Source organism: Acromyrmex echinatior, chromosome 9, assembly GCF_024713525.1.
Source record: "Acromyrmex echinatior isolate Ae372 chromosome 9, ASM2471352v2, whole genome shotgun sequence".
Lineage (NCBI taxonomy): Eukaryota > Metazoa > Arthropoda > Insecta > Hymenoptera > Formicidae > Acromyrmex > Acromyrmex echinatior.
Genome location: NC_141860.1, coordinates 10,887,733 through 10,908,276, shown reverse-complemented (window position 1 = coordinate 10,908,276; position 20,544 = coordinate 10,887,733). Strand labels below are relative to the sequence as shown.

Sequence of the window (20,544 nt, the reverse complement as noted above, 5' to 3'; positions counted from 1 at the left end):
TTATCAGAGCGATATTATCAGAACTCTTTTTTACTGATGGTCGAAAACAGTGTTACCCATGGAAATATCTGTGGTTACGTAGTTCCGTGTTCACAAGGCTGGGGCACTAGTAAACGAGTTTCATAAAGCAATTTTGAACATGTTCTTTCTTCTGTTTGCCACTGTTTGCTGATATTTGTATCTTTTGTGAAAGAATTTAATGAAAGAACGTGATTTTTTATATATATACATGTATATATAAAATACAAAAAAGAAATTGTTAGCTGAAGACAGTTGATTTGATAAAATAGATAATATAACGTTTATATGAAATAAATCTTGATATATGGAACTATGCTTGCACTAAAAGATTATGGTAGCAGCGATGAAAGTAGTGAGACTGAAAACGTCGATTTCGCACCCACGTTTCCCGGTGACAAATTCACGACTAATCTCCAAATTTGTTCGGCCCCAGAAGTCATACCTACTGTAAGTATTTACACGCGTTTGCTCCGTTTTTAATTGTCGTTTTTAAGGTTATGAATGACGGTGTAATGAGTGCTTGCCATTTATCGTTCTATCTTCATTATTCGCTGAATACCAAGAAAGATAGAATAATATAATAATAATTATATAATATAATAATAATAATATAATATAATATAATATAATAATAATTTGTGTCAACTTGTGTCTAAATAGAAAGCACTCACTATTATTATCCGCACTATATAAATATTTTTACTTTTTTTGATGAAGAAGAAATAAATAGTCACTTGATATTATTTAGGGAACAGAATTGTGTGTAAAACACGTAGATCCGACTGCAACGGAAGTTGCACATAATCCGAAGTATGAGGAACTTTTTGGACCTGAGATAGGACCAGAAAATCCATTTAAAACACAGCAGCAGCGCGCAGTGAAAAATATACTGTCTGGATATGTAGAACGCGCGCATATAAGTGAATTTCAGTTTGAAAATCAGAGGAGAACATTTGCCAGTTATGGTACATATAATATAATATACAATTGATGATTAATATTTTTTTATCTCAACGAAATCTGGATTCTCGAAACTATTTTTACTCTATAACTCCTATAATCAAGCAAAATATATTTATTTATATCTGAATATTTGAGATATTTGAGCTTAAATCAAATAAATTTAATGTTGAAGTTTTAATTAATATGTCTTAAATTTTTGTTATTAGGGTATGCACTTGATCCAACTGTGGACGGTAGTGCAGAGGAAGGTAGAATTATGATTGGTGCAACGGAAGCTGCAGAAGAATCAGGTGGTAAGACTGTTTTCGAAAATACTACTCTGAGACCTTCAGACAAACGAAAGAGACATAGAAATAACAATCCATCAGATATAGAAGGTTTTTTGGGTCCTTGGGGTGGTTACATTGATGAGAAACGAGTAGTTAAGCCAAGTGATGAAGAAGCCGCTGAATTGGAAGAAATCTTAGCCAAACGAAATAAACGAGGAAAACAGACAGAGGAGAAACCACTTGAAGAGAAGACAGTATTACATAGTAATGTCTTTATATATGCCTCATATATATTACAAATATATTAATGTATATATTAGTAACAAAGTTGTCTCTTATAAAAATAGCTTTTAGAATTTAATTATCTAGTTTTATTAAGATAACATTTAATCAATATGAATATTGTTTTAAAATGTGTACTTATAATATTTAATTTACATTGCAGTCAAAGATAGTGTGGATTATCAGGGACGCTCATTCTTACATGCGCCTCAGGATGTTGGCGTGAATCTCAGATCAGAATCACCACCCGATCGTTGCTTCTTACCAAAGGCACAAATTCACACGTGGGAAGGCCACACAAAAGGCATCTCGCAAATTCGATGGTTCCCACGTACAGCGCATTTATTATTGTCTTGCAGTATGGATTGTCGAGTAAAGGTATTCGACATAACGATTATTTTAATTTAATCTATGTTACGTATTATTTATGTATAAAAATATCACTAATATGTCTTATTGTATAGTTGTGGGAAGTATATAAAGACAGAAGATGCGTTCGTACGTACTATGGACATCGACAAGCTGTACGAGACATAAGTTTTGATAATGACGGGAAGCGATTTTTATCAGCGGCTTATGATCGCTATGTAAAACTTTGGGACACAGAAACGGGAGCTTGTATTAGTCGCTTTACGAGTAGGAAAATTCCATATTGTGCCAAGTTTAATCCTGATCCAGATAAACAGCATCTCTTTGTAGCTGGTACCAGTGATAAAAAGATTATTTGTGTAAGTAAAAAAATTAATTTATCGAAAATAGTGTATTAATAAAATTTAAGATTTCTATTCTATTTCTGATGTGAAATGCATAAAAATGATCTTATTCTTGGTAATAAAAGTGTAACACCAGTATAAAAACACAACGCATTATTTAGTAATATATAATTTATTTAAATATTAATAATTTAATATCTGTTGTAGTGGGATATACGATCTGGCGAAATAACACAAGAATATGATAGACACTTGGGTGCTGTGAATACTATCACATTTGTTGACGAAAATAGACGATTTGTTACAACCAGTGATGATAAAAGTCTCCGAGTTTGGGAATGGTATGAATCCATTAATGATTTATGCATAAAAAATTATTTCCGAAAAATGGATTGATCTATTATTAACAATAAATTTTCTTTTATAGGGACATTCCTGTGGATATGAAATACATAGCTGATCCATCCATGCATTCTATGCCGGCGGTAACACCGTCACGAAATCAAAAATGGCTCGCTTGTCAAAGTATGGATAATAAGATCGTTATATTTTCTGCGTTAAATAGATTCAAAATGAATCGAAAGAAGACCTTCACAGGGCATATGGTTGCGGGATATGCTTGCGGTTTAGACTTTTCACCAGACATGAGGTAATTTATTTATATTAAAAAAGTGTGCGCTTTTTTTAATGAAATAAATTTGTAATAATATTTATAAAACTTGATTATTTTTATAAGAAATTTTCAGTAGTATTATACGTATTCTCTTATTTCAGTTATTTGGTATCGGGCGATGCAGATGGTAAATGTTACATATGGGACTGGAAAACGACAAAGTTATACAAAAAATGGAAAGCGCATGATGGAGTGTGCATTGATGTATTGTGGCATCCACATGAGCCTTCTAGACTTGCTACTGCTGGCTGGGATGGCAAGATCAAGTATTGGGATTAAAATATTTCCAATGAGCCGTAAGCCACAGTTAAACAGCCTTGTCAACAATAGAGATTTTGTACATTTGTTAATAAATAGATAATAATTATAGCAAAATATTTTTAAACATTAATTAATTGCTATTGACAATGCTTTTAAATGTTGAATATTTAAGTGCTTTTTCATATTATAGATTATATATAAGTAATATTAAATTATTTTTCTAATCTAAAAAAAAATTGCTTTTATTTCTTAATCCTTTTATCACCTATTCGCTATATATCTTATCCAATTGAATATACAGAGTATTTGATAATTCTGCTGACAGTAGATAGTATTTGAGTAAACAATTATTAAAAACCAATATTCAGTGATTTTTAGTAAATATTTTGGTAACTATTGCGAAAATAGTATTTGCAAAATAGTAGAGGATTTTTCGATTCAGTTTAGTCCGCTCTACCTACCTACGAGTGTTGCCGGCAGAATTATCAAACACCCTGTATAATCAGAATATATCATAAATATTGGGTTAGGGAAAAAGTATCTTTACAAGTTGGTAAAAAAACCTTTTTCAATATCTTTGTTAAAAATAATCAAAATTTAAAATTAAAAAAAGGATTTTAAAACTTGAAATCTCTACTTTCGAATGGTTACTATATTTTTTTAATTTATGTGAGTTTTGTAATTTTTACATATAGAAAACGAGCTGAAAAAAATGAAAAATTTTCTTTTCACTTTGTAGCGTGCCCAAAAAAATTTGAGCAAATTTTCGACTCTATCGTGAACGGTTGAAGCTTTCCCTACAAAATTAATTTTTTAAAAATGTTCCTATGATTTTTTGTTCCTGAGTTGCTCGCGGATTAAGTAAAGAGGAACATTCAGACTTTATTGCTCGTAACTCCGTTAAAAAATTGTATCACAATTAAAAATACAGATTCTCAAAGCCGAAACGTTGCTCGATCAAATGATGTAATTGCAAATTTAAAAAAAATAGAATATATGGGTTGCTAAAAAAATTTTTATCAACTTGTAAAGGGACTTTTTCCCTAATTCAATATATGTAATTAAGTTTGATTATTTCAGTAAAAGACTCATTGCTATATGACAATTTATTGCGACATGTATAACGCGCAATATCGAATCCCGATATCTAGCTACATGAATATACCTGACATTACTTATTTAATATATCGATTGTCTCCCACCCTCTCCAATATTAGCAACCCCTGTTCCGTGGGATGTGATGAAAAATCAATAGAGCCAGCGTCAGGGTACGTCGTACGCAGTACGCTTGTGCAGTCACTCCCATATTTTAGCTCCGGTTGGAAACGCGAAACGAACGTATCGCCGAGAATCCTTCTCACCGTCTTCCGTGCCGGACGCAGCATCCCACCCATGAAATCGCTCGTGAACTGTATGCATTATGCAAACACCAAGTATTTTCTTCAAGACTGCAGGTAGAAGTAGTGTCCATTACACGCAATAAAGTGGAAGGTAAGTTTCCCGTTTACATCTAACGCATCGTACGCGTCGCAAATCCAACATTTAGAAGCGTATTTCGCTTTATCAATATTTATTGAATAATATAATATTTCATTTTAATAAATATTGATGAAGAAAAAAATTCTTGATTAAAAAATGGATTTTCCTCGTATCTAAAGTATTAAAGTAACATGTATCTTCTCTTTGTTGAATTTTCTTGTTTTAATATTGCGCGGACAAATTAGATGAAATAATGGCTGCGTTCAGCAGAGAAAGCAGCTTTGGACTGTTGTAAAATTCTTTAATATTGATTTTGCTCAATTCCTTAGATCTAAATATATAAATTAAATCATATAAAGAATTTTATAACAGTTACTGCTTTCTCTGCTGAACGCGACTAAAATTTATCCTTTTTTTATGAAGAGCTTAAATTTCGAAGTTAAAAGATATTTTGGCTTCATTTAAGTCATTTATGTTCATAAAGTAAAATATTCTCGATGTAAGTAAAACTTTTTATAAAAAGGAAACTGCACGATAATTAACACGCCCACAGATATATTCAAATTGTTGTAAATCTTTGTATTTTTTCTTTTTTAATATTTTCACGATTTTTACTTGAAGTTATGATATATTATACTTGCTCAATTAAGATACAAATATTTTTAGAATGTCATATGAATATTAAAAAAGATAAATAATATTTATATAATATTCTAGGAATATTGCATGCGCGCGCGCGTGTGTGTATTTATAGAGTATATGTTCATTAATATTTAGAAATAATTTTCTGAAATTTCGTAGAGTGTTTTCCTATAATATGTCGAATTTATATTTTCTGTAAGCTTTACAAAATATATTTGTGCTCTAAAAAAAATTAATACTCAAATATATATTAATAAATATATATTAATACATTGATACAGAAACATATAAAATATAATATATAAAAATCAAGTCGTATCACGTATATTTTATTGAATGTAATTATTGAATTTTTTGGCTGTGAAATAAAAGAAATCATACAATCGGTATGTTAAAATGTAGGAAAAGTATTCTTAAAGAATGGACGGACCCGGATTAGGATACTCGTATCATCTTCCATCTGCTGGTTGGAATCTCAAAGTCAGAAACGCATTGTCGCAGTTTAGTGACCTTTTTAGCGAATTTAACAAATACATTGCGCCGGCTTATCATCATGATCGCTGCGAAAGGTACGTGATCTTTTTGGAAGATCGCTTAAAAAATGAAGATTAAATAATAATAAAAAATTACGACACAAAAGCTGTTTCATTAAATAATAACTTTACTAAAAATATCTCAATTCTAATCCATTTCTTTTCTTTTCTATTAATAAACGAGTAGAGGAATTATAGAAAAAAAGTGAATAGACTTTTTAAAATTGACAATTTTATAATTATTTGTATTTATACAGGGTGTTTCTTAAATAACTAATTACGCTGAATGCATGGCATTGAAAAAGTTCGCACTCAATCCGCAGTCTGTCGAATTCGCTATAATATTTCGTTAATCATTGCGAAAATTGTAAAATTGTAGAGAACTTTTCGACTCAATTTTTAATCAGGAATAGGACTACGTAATTAGTGTCCGTTATTTAAAAAACACTCTGTATATATAAAAGATAGAATATGCTCTTTTTATTATTAATAAATAATAAATATGTTCACTGTTAATTTGTGTGAATTTGTATACACATAATAACAATTTGTATGCATCAGTATATTGTTAATTTGAACTGTCATACATTTGGCCTATAGATCCGTGCAGATGCGTTTGTACTCGATGCATAAAAGGGAATTTGTGATGGTATTTGTTGCCTTTTTTGCGTGTTTCGGATTGGCAATTTTTATCGGCCTCGCCGGTGAGTATCACCGCAATAATTTACCGCTTACTTCGAAGTAAAAAAAAAATCGACGGCACTACTATCATTAACCTCATCAAATATACTGAGAGATATCGTTGTATTAATGTTTTTAAAGGACCGCCTATAACGTCGACTAGCGAACAGAAAGCACATTTGAACGGTAGCGAAATGGCCACTGGTCCATTCATCATGAAGACACCTTTATTGTCCACGTATAGCCAGCAATTATGGGTGATTGCCAAGTTATCGACATCGAATAATGATGGTACCGTGTAATTTCTGATCATTTGAGCTGATAATATAGAGAAAAGCATTTATGGAACGTAAATTTTGTTAGACAATAAAGATGTTTATTTCTTTATTTAGATGTTATGATAATCATTCTCGGTATCAATTTAAAAATAATCTTTTCTTTTATATAAATGTATTCAGTAAAAAAGAAAATAGATTAAAGAAACAAATTTTTTCATTTTTTAATATTAAAGTTCTTAGGACTATGATTGAGATAACAAAAATCCAGATATACATGCATCATATATCTGTATTTTATTTTAGATTATTTACTTTATTTATATTTATTCTATCTTTATTTTACAGCTTTGTTATGTTTGAATGTTATTTATGAATAATAATTTGTAGATGAGAGGTACGATAAAGGATTTCAAGTTAGCGTCTCCATAGATGGTATCACTGCTGATCGCAAGCTCGTGTCCGTACTACCTCCAGAGGGTGGACATAATCGGTAAAGATGCAATAAAAATTGCGTTCTCGAAATTTTAATTTAATTTAAAACATAAAACGAGAATTGTAATTAATAAAAAAGATTTTTTTATTAACTATACATTTATTGCTTTAATAATAGACGATCAATAAAAACTCATTAAAAAATCATTAAAAAATAGAGTTTATATTACATTATTGAGTGAAATGCATAAATTAATGCAGATAGATCTCTCGTGATCCAGCAATAATATACGAAATTACGACTGTTATTATTTTCTAGAACCAGACATTTGAAGTGCGAAAGGCAATCCTGCGAGGAATTGGTTGTCGCCCACCTAGGATTCCTCGATTATAGCTACTATATAATTACTGTCCGCTTCCATGGACTCGAGAGCTTCCATCAACGATACACGATACGAGAACTCACATTCTACGTCAGTAAGCACTGCATGAAATGATCACATTCGTTTGGATACGATAATTCCGAGATTCGAGTGTCTCGATCTTTTCTTTACGTTTCTCCTATTTTTTCCTGTTCACAGTTCAAGAACTACAATCCAGCATTCACGCAAATAGAAATCTGGTTCCGACTGATCTTCTTGTTGACCACGTTTGGAGTAATGGTAATCCGTGACCGCTATGATAATGATGTAAAAGCTAGATTAAAACGAGTCGAAGGTTTTTCGTTTCTGCGAAATTGAACAAACAATAGATTAGATGATTGATCGAAATTAAAGATTAGTTTTAAAACGATGCGTAATTTTATTTCTATTATATTATTTTAAGAGTAAATATTATAAAAAAATTTAACTCATTGTATCGTGTCGATTTCGAGTAACAAATTGAATACAATAAATATATTTTGCTAATTAATTAACTATTCCTAATCCCTGCGATTTCGATGATCGAAAATTTCATAAAATGGATTCCTCTCTATTGCTTTTTAATTTGACTCGTTTTTTTCCGCGAATATCTAGAGTCTGTTCTAGAAAACGAAAGGAAAAATGTATTGCTTTCAGTGCTGGTTCGGCCATTCGCTTAGAAAGTATCCACTGCACGATTGGTCGATAGAGCAAAAATGGATCTCTATACTTCTTCCATTACTGATTCTGTACAATAGTAAGTTTTCCAGATTCAGATATTTTTTATCAGTATACATGTATCGACGTTTTATTGAATTTAAATTAAACATTTTATTGAATTTATATTAAAGATCCACTATTTCCTATGACGTTCTTGGTGAATTCCTGGGTACCCGGAATGCTGGATGCAATCCTGCAAACAACTTTTTTGTGCGCTATCCTTATGTTCTGGCTTTGTGTCTATCATGGCCTTAGACAGGTATCGTAAAAAATTGAGAAATATTGATTGATAATTCTAATGACAAGATTATAATGATAGAAAATTAGTTGATCAATTCATTATATATTATTTATTTATTACTAATAGAGTATTAACATTTGAAATCACATTTTTGTTAAAGAAATAAAATAAAAGAATATACTTTTTATTTTTAATATTAATATATTTTATTTTAAATTGCATAATCTTATATCTTATATTCTGTTATCTTATAAGAGTTTTACAATTAATTAATTTGTTTAGAACGAGAGACGGCTCATCACATTTTATTTGCCGAAGCTCTTAGTTGTTGGTATGTTATGGGGTGCGGCATTGACTCTTGCTACGTGGCTCCGTTGCACCGAATTGGAGGACCCCACTTATAATTATGTTCTTGATACATCGAATTATTACGTAAGTTGAACGTGCTTATTAATATAAATTATTACAATAGAATATTAATTCATTTATAGATCATTACAATACATTACTAAAAATATACTAATGTTTATTATGTTAATGTATAAAAATGCCTTCTTATTTCCTTTATCCTTTTTTGACAAACACATAGATCATGATCGAATTTTTTTTATTTTTAAAACTTCAAGGATTAATTTAAAAAACAATGCACCATGTTTTTCCTTACGATCTCAGCAACTCTGACAATTCGAATTGTAAGGCCAATTGCATACCTTAAGATGTGGGTCAAAGTGTAATCCGGTAGGACACATTTGCAATCGAAGCATTCCCCAATTACACTGATAGAATCGATCACACAAAAAGGGATGTGGTAGTAACAGCGGATCCGAATAATGAATTGGACATTGTGGAAACGGTCGAGGGCAAACGATTCTGGATGAGTTGCAACCGCCTTGCCAGGGCCAGGTGCACACCTGGAAATCGGAGTTGAAATGCATTCCTTCTGGACACCTGAAGAGCATTGGCTTGCCCCAGTTGCATTTGTAGAACTAAAATTATAAAATTATATTCTCTATATACGAGGGAATCCAATATTTGGAATATCACAGATAAATCTCTGTAGTCTCTATAATCAAGAGGAAAGAGCGAAATTTATAAAAGATATTAGAACATTGATAATATAATAAAAAATGAGGCAGTCACAATCGATTTTTTACAATTCATTTGGTTCTGTTCTACCAGAAGAGAAAACTTACCAAGCTACAGTTAGTTGAATGAGGTAGCAATACTGGATGTTCGTCGTATGAAAAACCAGAGCACGGATTTTTCTCTTCTATTTTAATTGTGCTTATGCTTCTCATGACATTGATCTTAAGCTTCACTTCGCATAACGTCCTGACGTCAGGGTCATTCTCATGCATCTGGTAATCTCGATCACAATTCTCGTGATTTGTCGAATCTTTCGGCGGACACAAGAGTTGCATTGTGCAGCTTATTTGCAGTGGCTTCGGCTTGCTGTATTTCTCAATGTCTTTTTGTAATTCCATCGGACATTCGACGATCGTGTACAATCCGCTGATCTTTAGCGAAGTTTGTAGTATAATAATACCAATCGCTAATTGAGTAAACAGCTGTTTATTTGTTGATACAAATGATTCAACTTGTTAATCAAACGATTAAGCAGAGCAGTAATATAAGTTAGTTCTCTTCATTTTGAGAAAGAAAAAAAAATTCAGAGCAATTACTGAATTAATGTAAAATATTTCGCTATTTTATTTTAATATCTTTTTATAATTCTATGCGGAAGAAAAGAATATATATATATATATATAATATTTTTTATTTTAAAAAAAAATGTTTTATATTTACTTAAAATATATAAATTTAAAATATATTATATGTCTAAATATATGTCTAAATAATAGCATTGCACAAATTATAATATATTATATAATATTTTATTTTTATTAACTTTTATATATCAAGATTAAAAAATTTACTGATTTAAATATCTTTCCTCAAAGAAAAAATTGAAAAAGAGTTAAGGATAAATACTCACTGAATTGTCTCATGTTTACAGATGGATAAGCCAAAGATAATTTTACTGTAACTGTTATCAAACGCTTACTGTTTCCATACATTTAATGTACTTGCAACTCTTTTCTTCTTGTACGCACAGATTCGATCGCAGTTCGATACTGATATAGATAATTTCTCAACGGTCAGTAGTTCTCACATTATACTTCAAGATTACCGGTTCTTGATCTTTATTTGGCATCGTATTGAAAGTGGTATAGAGATCGAAACTAGTCTCTATTAAAGAAGAGCGACAAAAAGATGTGATATCGCAATAGAGAAACGATCAATATACGATCACTTTTTTTTTTATAATGAAAAAGATATATAAAAGATGTGTTAAATCTGTACTTCTTAACATATACTTCTGTTTCCAGGGCTTCAAGGTATTCTTCTTCACGGTGGGTGGTTTCTACATCGCGTATCTGTTGCTTCTTATATTAAGAGCATATAGCGAACTACGATCTATGCCATACTTCGGTAAGCATATTTCTTAATTATGACTAATAGAATATACAATATTATTTGGGTGGAATATACATAATATTTGCGTACAGTTGAAAAAGCTGTTGAAGATTCTTATATATTCTTAAGGTTATACTTAATTCCAGCGAGGAATTAAGAACCAACTATTAGAGAATTTTATAATAGTTGTAAAGCTGCTTTTTGTGTTGAATATAGCCATTCTTTTGTCTAATATTTATGAGCACGTAAAGTATGTGATCATAATTATTAACATTGACGTGCAATTTGAGGAATTTAAATATAATTGTATATCTATATAATTAACCAATTTTTAACCAAAATATATGTCTCAAAAATTATTCGGACAAATGATGAATATTTTTGTTTTATTTTTTCGAGAATTGTCTTGCTGTGATATTTTGATTTGCGAATTTTGGGACATCTTGTTTTTATAGGTATATAAATAATATTTCAAAATTGAGCTGGCAGTAGATGATTTTTATAAAAAAAATCTTATAGTAAACTATTATTCACCGCGTGTTATTTATTTATTTTAAGCGAAACGAAGCGATGCAAAACGAAAGACATTTATTATATTCATTATTAATTTTATTATATTCATTTTTATATTGCTTTATATACAGAATCTTCTCAATCATAAATTGATCTTAAGACTTTTAGTATAGTCAATTTAGCGTAAAAATGCAGTTTGTTACATGGAATGAGTGTCACGTGATTTTTAATATATTATAAGAATCGAGGAAAAAAATTATTCCCGAAAAACTGATTTTTGCCGTCATTTTTACAAGATGACGGAAATTTGCACACACCTAGGAGATCGAAAACTTGGAATTAGCATTAAGACCTCGATTCCTATAACATATTAAAAAATCACGTGACACTCATTCCATGCAACAAAAAATGCTAGATTGACTGGATTAATTCATTTTCGAATAATCTACAATTATTTAAGCGTACGATTCTTTTTACAGATTTACGTCTGCGATTTTTGACATTGCTTGCTGCGGTGGTTGCCGGCGTCTGCAGTTTGGTCACTGCACGTCAATTCGGAGCTGGTGTATTAGAAGATAGCTTTGCTTCTCGCCTCTCCACTTATTACCGCACATCCGCGCAGTTTATGGCTCTTTACGGTCTCCTTAATTTTTACTTGTATACCATGGCGTATGTTTACGCACCTGCATTGCAGCAGGTTTATGGGCAACGTGAGTATCTACGAAGAAACAATTATTGCACTCCATGCATTTAATCTTCGATATAAGATTTACTTATTGGCAGCATTAAACTTTAAAATTTTACGAAATAAGATGAAGATACTAACAAGGAGACTTTATGAGGTGATCACATCAAGGACATTGAGAATACACAAATTCTCTGTTTTATAAACACAAATTCTCTACTTTAAAAACAAATTCTCTGTTTTAAAAACACAAATTTTTTGCTTTAGAAATACAAATTTTCTTCTTTAAAACACAAATTATTTTTTATATAATTTTTGAAATTTTCAACTTTGATTTTCTCGCAAACGCTTGAGAAGTGACTATTATCGTTTTACCTAGTAACACTCGACGTGAATACCTATTGCTACAACGAGTTTCGTTAAAATCGATTAGTATCACATCGTGAAGTCTCCTTGTAAGAATCAGAAAAAAATTAAAAAATTTCTAAGTAACATTTATTTATTGAATGAAAAGAGTATGCAGATTTATTCAGTACTTACATCACTAACGTTATTTATAAAAATTTATAAAATACGTTACACTTGTATCGTTTTTTATTATAATTGGCCTTATTACTGGTTTTTTTTCTCTAACTGTCCTCAATTATGAAGTATAATTGTAGAAAAGAGTAATTATAAAAAGATTTCATAAATATAATTTTATTTTTTAGTTTTTTCGTTTCTTGTGTAATACACTTATAATTTATATCGTTAATTCAAATATGTGAAATCATATTATTCGTATTATGAACTAATTATGAAATAATTTCTTTGTTACATTTATTACAGATTCATCGATAACGAAAGATAGCCCTGCGTTCTCGATGTTCAATGATTCGGAGGAGGAAGTAATATACGGATCGGATGAGGACAGTCGGCGACCATTAACTCGCGCTCTACGAAATGCAGAGGACAGTGATTGAGGGCCTTAAAAAAATTTCATATTTTATGCTAGTCATTATCGAAAGATAAATCGTTACATAAAAAAGTCATCGAGGAGACTTTCGATTTATATTTCTATTCTGATTCGTAGTCATACTGCCATCATATTAAAAGTTGGAAAAAAAACAAACTAAAAAGTTCATGTAAGTAGCTTGTTGATCAAATGTTAATTGTAAACAAAGACTTTGTGTCATGTTTATGCAGACTCTAAGGAAGAGAGGCATATTGTACATAAACTGTGAGTATATACTAATATGAATTTATTAAGATTGGAAAGTAACGCGTTACTTGTTTTTATTATAAAGAGAAATGGATACGTATCACATTATTATATTGAAATTCAGATTTTCAAAAGTACGCATTTGCGAACATTGAAATGAATCCTTTTCAATCTCAATATATTTTTATTCATTTATAGGAAATGCATAACAGCACATTTTTATGTCTTTCAATTTAAAAAAAATTCAGTTCTATAAATATATTATGAATAATACTGCTTAATTCAATATTCTGAATACAAAATGCAGTACTCCAATTCAATTAACTAAAACAAAAAATGAAAATGGACCGTTCTCGTTTACTAAGTTACGTTGTCGTTTACTATTTCTTTTTGGTAACGATTGTTGCTTTTTTCTGTCTATAATGGTAACGATAATAGGGAATTTTTGCAATAACGTGAATCCAAATGTATTATACACACACATATATATATATATATATAAAGAATTATTGAAGATTTATTAAAGAATTTAATGAAAAGAAAAGCTTACTATAAGACTAGCTTAAATTTTTAATTTTAATATTAATATTTCACGATTAATATTGGTTATTAAATAACGTAATTTTTTAACTTAATATCTTACTTTAACGTACATTAATAAAATAAAGAAAAAGTAACGAATCGTTATCTTCTAAGTCCTAAGTAATGGTAACATATTATTTTTTAAAATTGGTAACGGCAATCAATTACTTTTTACAAAAAGTAACGGTAACGCGTTACTTTTATGAAGTAACGTTCGCAACCTCTGGAATTTATGTAGTAAGAATTGATTGAATGAGGAAAACACGAATGGAACGATAGGAGTAAAAAAAAATTTTACAAATTTATAAAATGTTAAATGTTGAAGAAAAATGTAAGATAAAATTTCTATTGATTTGTTTTGATTTATATTTTTATGATAAAATTTTACAAATGAATAAGATAGCTAAACATAACAAAATTTTATGTTTCGCAATATTAAATTTTATGTATTAGTTCATTTATAACTCTAAAACTATACAAAAGTTATTCGCGGGTTATTTTCATGTCCATTTTTGTCGAACTTAGTGAACATTTTATATGTATCTTTAATTGTTGTGATTATTTTATGGTAAGACTTTTTAGGAATCCTGTCTGTAGATATTCTTTGTCAGAGATGGTAAATACTTTACAAAATTTTGTAACAAATTGATTGTTGACTATTTTTATGTTGAGTGATGGTATGACTCAGCATATAGATAAATCTTTATAGCAACGTTTACATTGAAAGATTGCAATATTTCGTAAAATATTGCTGTATAATATTGTATCAATATTTCTATGTGCTAAAATAAAATATTGCTACAATATTCTACGATATTGTTGCAATATTTAGAAAAACATTGTAAATATATTGTTGCAAAATTATGCAATATTTTAACATTACTGTTTAGCATCACATTTCAAGGTACACACGATAAAGTTATGATCAAAAAATACTTGGAGGCCTAGAAAGCACATTAGAAAGAGCTTGGAAATTTCTAAATTCATTTTGCATATGCCTTTTATAAACTTTTTATAGACTTCCTGAACGTTTTCTTTTTACGAGGAGCGCATGTCGTGGTGAAGCTCATGTATTTATGTATTAAATATAATATTGCAACAATATATTTCAATATTTCCTAAGGTATTGTTTTTAATGACAAACATTCAAGAAAGGGAATCTTCCATTTCTTTCTATATTTTGAATAAGGAAGATATTGAGATGTTGAGGAAAATTTTTATTTTTTGTTGAGGAAATGCTTTTGTTACGTCCAAACTCTGGTTAGCTGTGTGGTTAAGTAGAGTGAGAAGGAATGTGAGAGAAAAAGAGAGTATGGAAGGACATTTATAGAAGAACAGATGCCCTCGCAGGTATAAAAGTGAGTTCTACTAAGGCACCATAATATGAGTATTCGCATCCGTTATTTTTAGTTTTTTCACTCTCTTGTTCGTTTCCTCAATCCCTTGTTCTCTCTCCATTCCGCTGCTAAACTAAGAAAATTGAAGAGAGAAGAGAGAAGGTTGAAGAGACAAAGAGTGAGGAAAGGACTAGAAATGGCGGATGCGAATACCTATTATATTATAATGCTCTACTTCTACGAATTGAACGCACCTTTTATTATTTTGGAAAATGGGTTAACGCCCTGAAAAGGACATTATGACACCTCTTCCCATGAGCTGTACAATCGACGATCCTACTTCTGTAGGATCAAGGAAATCTAATCCTTCTGACTTGGAACAAGATTACGTGAAAACTCAGGTAGTGAGAACTGAGATGAGAGGTATTTTAACTCCACTCTTTATCCAAGATATTCGTTTAAAAGTAATAAATTTACTCTAATATATTTAGTTTACATAAAAGAAAAATTAAAACTAAATATAAAATCATACATTTAAACGTGTTACATGAAAATGCAATTGATTATATTACAAATACAATGACATAAGTTTACAGGGTATTAAAGATGCCAACCGCAGAACTTGCATAAAATTATTTTATATACACAGTGCATTCAAAAAGTTCCGGGACTATTTTTTAAAACAGAGAAAAAACGAGATAATCAAAAGATATTTATTAGTTTTCTACATATAGGCCTTCTCTTTCCACACAAATTTTTGAACGTTCGTAGAGGTGTCGGAAGGCGCGTTTAAACTGCTCAGCTGGTATGGAGTTCATAATACGCGTCACATTGCGTTGAATGTCTGGAACATCGTCAAAACGGCCCCCTTTCATAGCGTTCTTTAGCTTGGGAAACAAGAAAAAGTCTGCCGAGGCGAGGTCCGGAGAATAGGGGGGATGGGTGATGACAGTCACCTTCCGTTTGGCTAGAAACTGCGCTACCAAAATCGCGGTGTGCGCGGGCGCATTGTCATGAAGCAAGAACCAGTCTCCGGATTTGTACTGGTTGGGCCGCACGCGCCGTATCCGTGCCAATAATCGTTCCAGGACACTTTTGTAGAAGACCGCATCCACTTTTTGCCCTGGAGGCACAAATTCTCTATGGATGATGCCCTGAGTGTCAAAAAATGTGATCAACATGGTCTTGATTTTCGATTTCACCGCGCGAATTTTGGTTTCACCACTCGAACACTTTACTACGACTAAGACATTCATTTCCATACGCGGTTTGTAACAATTCGAGGGTTTCACTTGGAGTTTTCTTCAATTTAAAACAAAATTTGATGGCGGCTCTCTGCTCCATAATTAAAATTGTGACGCGACAAAAAATCACAGCTTTACTCTATCAGCCAAAACTCGCTACTGAATCGAGATAGCTGTTTGAAATTTTAACAGTAGCTAGCCAGAAGTCGGCGGAAAGTAGTTCGCGCGTTGGAGCAGAGATAGCGCCACTTCCCGATTTTAGCGCGCGGTAGTCCCGGAACTGTTTGAATGCACTGTGTATCTTAATGATAATACATAAATTTAGATGTTCGAACCTATCCTCTTGATATGTTTCGGCTGCTTGATTGAGCATTCATCAGAAAATCCAAAAAATTTTTAAATTACAGTTGTGACTTCTTCTCAACATAGAACATTTTTTCGCATTGTTTCCATAATAATTAAAGCTGTTCACAAGACGGTTGGAAAATCGTGTGAAGAATCTGATTAGACGATCGTGAATAATTATCAGTCAGTCGAACATAACAGATGTATACAAAAAAGACTTAAAGTCAATCAGTGTAATAATCATATAAAACTCAATATAATAAATAAATTAATGAAAATGTGTCAAATTGATAAAATTGTATAATAAAAAATAAAAATAATAAATAGTATGTCCGTAATCGGAAGATAAAATCGATTGTAATAAATTAAATAAGTTGTAATGAATAACGTGAAACACGATAATAGACAAACGCTATGATAGTTTATAATATATTTAACATGGGTATGATAAAGGGTAGAGGGAAATGATGATATATTTTCGTTGTCAGATACAGGTAGAAGATGGGGTCTGAATAGGATTATATCATATAGTTCGGGAAAATTTTGAGATTGAGCGGGTTGGAAATCAAGGAGTTCTTCAAGGTTGTGGAAATATAGATAGGGGGGAATTAGGGGCCATTTTTTCAATCGTATTTTAGACGTGGTTAAACAATACAAATTTTACATATCAACAAGGATATAACGCACACGAGGCGTTTCTGTAACATATTATCAATGATTGTCACTATTGTTAACAGGAAATAGAAATAACTCGTTATTTGGATTCGTTCTCCGATCTCGCCTTCATAAGCTGAATCGTCAGGATCTAAAAGGTAGCAACATATTTTTTAAATGGAATGCAGTCTACACAACCAAGCGATTGGCTTTTATTTGACATTTTATAAAAGCGATGACACTATCTCTATGTCTTTATGTCTTGTCTCCTTGTCAGTCAATGTTATACCGACTCCATAGTATGTTACTCCATAGTTAATCCCTCAATATGGCCATGTTACGTCATTACATGTCATAACATGGCCATCGTGTCGTATTTGCATGGGGCGCCGAAGGCGTTGATATATTGTGTCAGAGAATAATATTAATTTTTTCAATATTATCAGAGAAATATTTATATATTGAATTACGAAATATATATGAAAATAATCCATGACGAAGGAGCGATCTATGACAGCTTGGCTGGACGAACTTTGAGGCCTCCTTTATGGCCATCAGGTAACTGATTGTCAAATTCACTGGAATATCATTACTTTTCGGCCACAAAAACCTTCTTAATGGATGATAATTGGGGTGATGATAAAATGACAATGTCATTATATGATCTATCGAGTACTATCTCAAAGGGGACGCTGCAAAAAACATACACAATTTTTCATATTTTTCATTGGTTATAGATTTATCGCAACATTAACGCAAAATTTCTGGAAAAAGAAAGTTCTTGGATATCAGGGTCTAGGATTATAATTTGTCGATAAGGGGAGAATCTAGAAAGCTCTGAATATTTAAAATTGTAAGAAAATAGAAGGTTTTAAATTTGAAGGAAATAATTCTTCTAAATCATTTGAATTAGAGAGAAACGAGTGAGAGATATAAATTTTTATTGGAGGAAGAAACAAAGGATTATTTTCAAATGGTTTGAAAGTGGATGATGGGCTGGAAGGATTTATGTGAGATGAATGGTCATTTGGAGAAGGTTCAGGGAAAGTTGACGGAATATTGACATGTGTGGTACTATCTGGGTTTAAGGTTGAAGAGTAAGAAATTTCGAGAGGAGATGAAATCAATTTTAGCCGAGAAATGGAACTAGTGGAATCAAAAGAGTTTCTAATTTCGTGTTCTCAACTTGATTTTCTGTTTGTCTAATTACTTGCAATAAATTAAATTTTTTATAAGTTTTAACTAGACGACTAGAAGCTCGCGACTTTCTAGACGTCGCGTTTGCTGGTGTTGTGAAATTTTGTCGTAGTATAGGAAAATGCAACCTTGAATTTAGAAGTTCGATGTCTGGGGAAGAATAAGAAATCATAATAATGAGTGCGAGGAGGTAGACACTCAGTGGAGTGAAGATCAGAATTCAAGTACAGAAGACTGTACTTATACTGTACTTATAGACTGTACTATATAGGTTTATTGGTTACAAATACTTGGGTTGACCTTCAATTTCTGAAGGTAGCATTAATATTTTCCGAGTGCATTCTCCGTGATGACGGATATCACTAACGTATTTAAGCGTGGAGCGCCGAAGATGTTGAAGTTGTGTCAGCGGATAACATTTTTTCAATAATATCTGGGGAGTGTTTTTCATGTATATCGAAATATAGTTCCATTGGTTGTCATTTCACAGGTGGATGTCCATTTTTTGTAAGTGGCATTAATATTTGCCGAGTGCTTTCTCCGTGATGAAAGATGCTGCTAACGTATTTAAACGGGGGACGCTGAAGGTGTTGTAGATGTTGGAATTGTGTCAGAGTGTAACATATGTGTATTCTTAATAATATCTCGGTCGTTCAGCTTTTGGCGAGCAATTTCGGTTCCTCTGTAGAACATCCAATTGGTCTCTCGTATTACGTATATAATGAATATAGTATTTGAAAAACGATATAATATTATATAAATTAATTATATAAAAGAAGCGTCAAAGTTAGATTCTAGAATAATAAAACACGTATCTTCGCAATTCTTTACAAGTTTTAACAAGGGCAGGCTCCGAAGTGGTTGTCACCAATTTCAATGAAATTAGAATTATAGGGGAAACAGAATTAAAGAGTGTGTTCCCCTGAATATACGTACATACACAAATGCACATACGCGCAAATACAGAGCTTTTAAAAGGAAAGTGATGTTTCAAGTTATTATGTATCAATACGTTTGGGTACAACATATATGTGAGACAATTCAATAATTATCAGAGTCCGGATCTTGGTGTGCTAATCATCGGCTGGATCGTTCTCTGGGAAAGTTCTCTGAAAGTTTTCAATCCATCCGAATACGTATTTGAAATCCATAAAAATGGATTGGATTCTATATAAAAAAAATTTTATACATGTAAAAGTTTAAATAAATTAAAGTAATAATTATATGAAATTCTATAGTTATTATTTTAAAACTTTTACACAAAATATATATCTCAACTGTTTAATAATGGAAACGTATTAATATGTATATAAGATATACATAAAAGTGATTAATTTATTAATTAAAAATAAAGAATTTATATGTGCAACATTTATTGTGCATATTTACGTAGTGCTTTTTATGTTTCTTTTAACTATTATACTATATAAAGCAGATTTAATTTTTATAATATATTTCTTAATTCTTTGGAAACGAGAATGGAATCATGATAACGAATGCCAGGAGTAAACACTCAGCGGAATGGAGGACAGAATCCAAGTAGAAGACAATATATAGATTTATTGGTTGCAAATACTTGGGTTAACCTTCAATTTCTGAAGGTAATATTAATATTTTCCGAGTTCTTTCTCCGTGATACTGCTAATGTATTTAAGCGTGGAGCGCCGAAGTTGTCGATGTTGAAGTTGTGTCCGGGGATAACATTTTTTCAATAATATC

At 31.2% G+C, this 20,544-nt stretch overlaps 2 protein-coding genes and 1 pseudogene across 2 annotated transcripts; 2 read left to right on the top strand and 1 right to left on the bottom strand.

The window, feature by feature from the left end:
- The first annotated feature begins 118 nt into the window (after window positions 1-118).
- On the top strand, window positions 119-3,418 carry LOC105153387 (pre-mRNA-processing factor 17). Its single transcript, XM_011068183.2, has 8 exons — window positions 119-468; window positions 770-986; window positions 1,191-1,517; window positions 1,699-1,913; window positions 2,000-2,263; window positions 2,456-2,589; window positions 2,676-2,897; window positions 3,023-3,418. The coding sequence occupies exons 1-8, from the start codon at window positions 334-336 to the stop codon at window positions 3,198-3,200; spliced, it is 1,692 nt and encodes a 563-aa protein (XP_011066485.1). The 5' UTR covers window positions 119-333; the 3' UTR covers window positions 3,201-3,418.
- Window positions 3,419-4,445: 1,027 nt separating this feature from the next.
- LOC105153388 (transmembrane protein 181) lies at window positions 4,446-13,809 on the top strand. The gene is made up of 13 exons (XM_011068184.2): window positions 4,446-4,673; window positions 5,706-5,872; window positions 6,437-6,540; window positions 6,659-6,808; window positions 7,183-7,285; window positions 7,547-7,700; window positions 7,809-7,889; window positions 8,286-8,385; window positions 8,480-8,607; window positions 8,872-9,021; window positions 10,980-11,082; window positions 12,060-12,290; window positions 13,094-13,809. The coding sequence occupies exons 2-13, from the start codon at window positions 5,724-5,726 to the stop codon at window positions 13,225-13,227; spliced, it is 1,587 nt and encodes a 528-aa protein (XP_011066486.1). The 5' UTR covers window positions 4,446-4,673; window positions 5,706-5,723; the 3' UTR covers window positions 13,228-13,809.
- LOC147908617 (uncharacterized) lies at window positions 9,028-10,804 on the bottom strand (annotated as a pseudogene).
- Window positions 13,810-20,544: the final 6,735 nt, after the last annotated feature.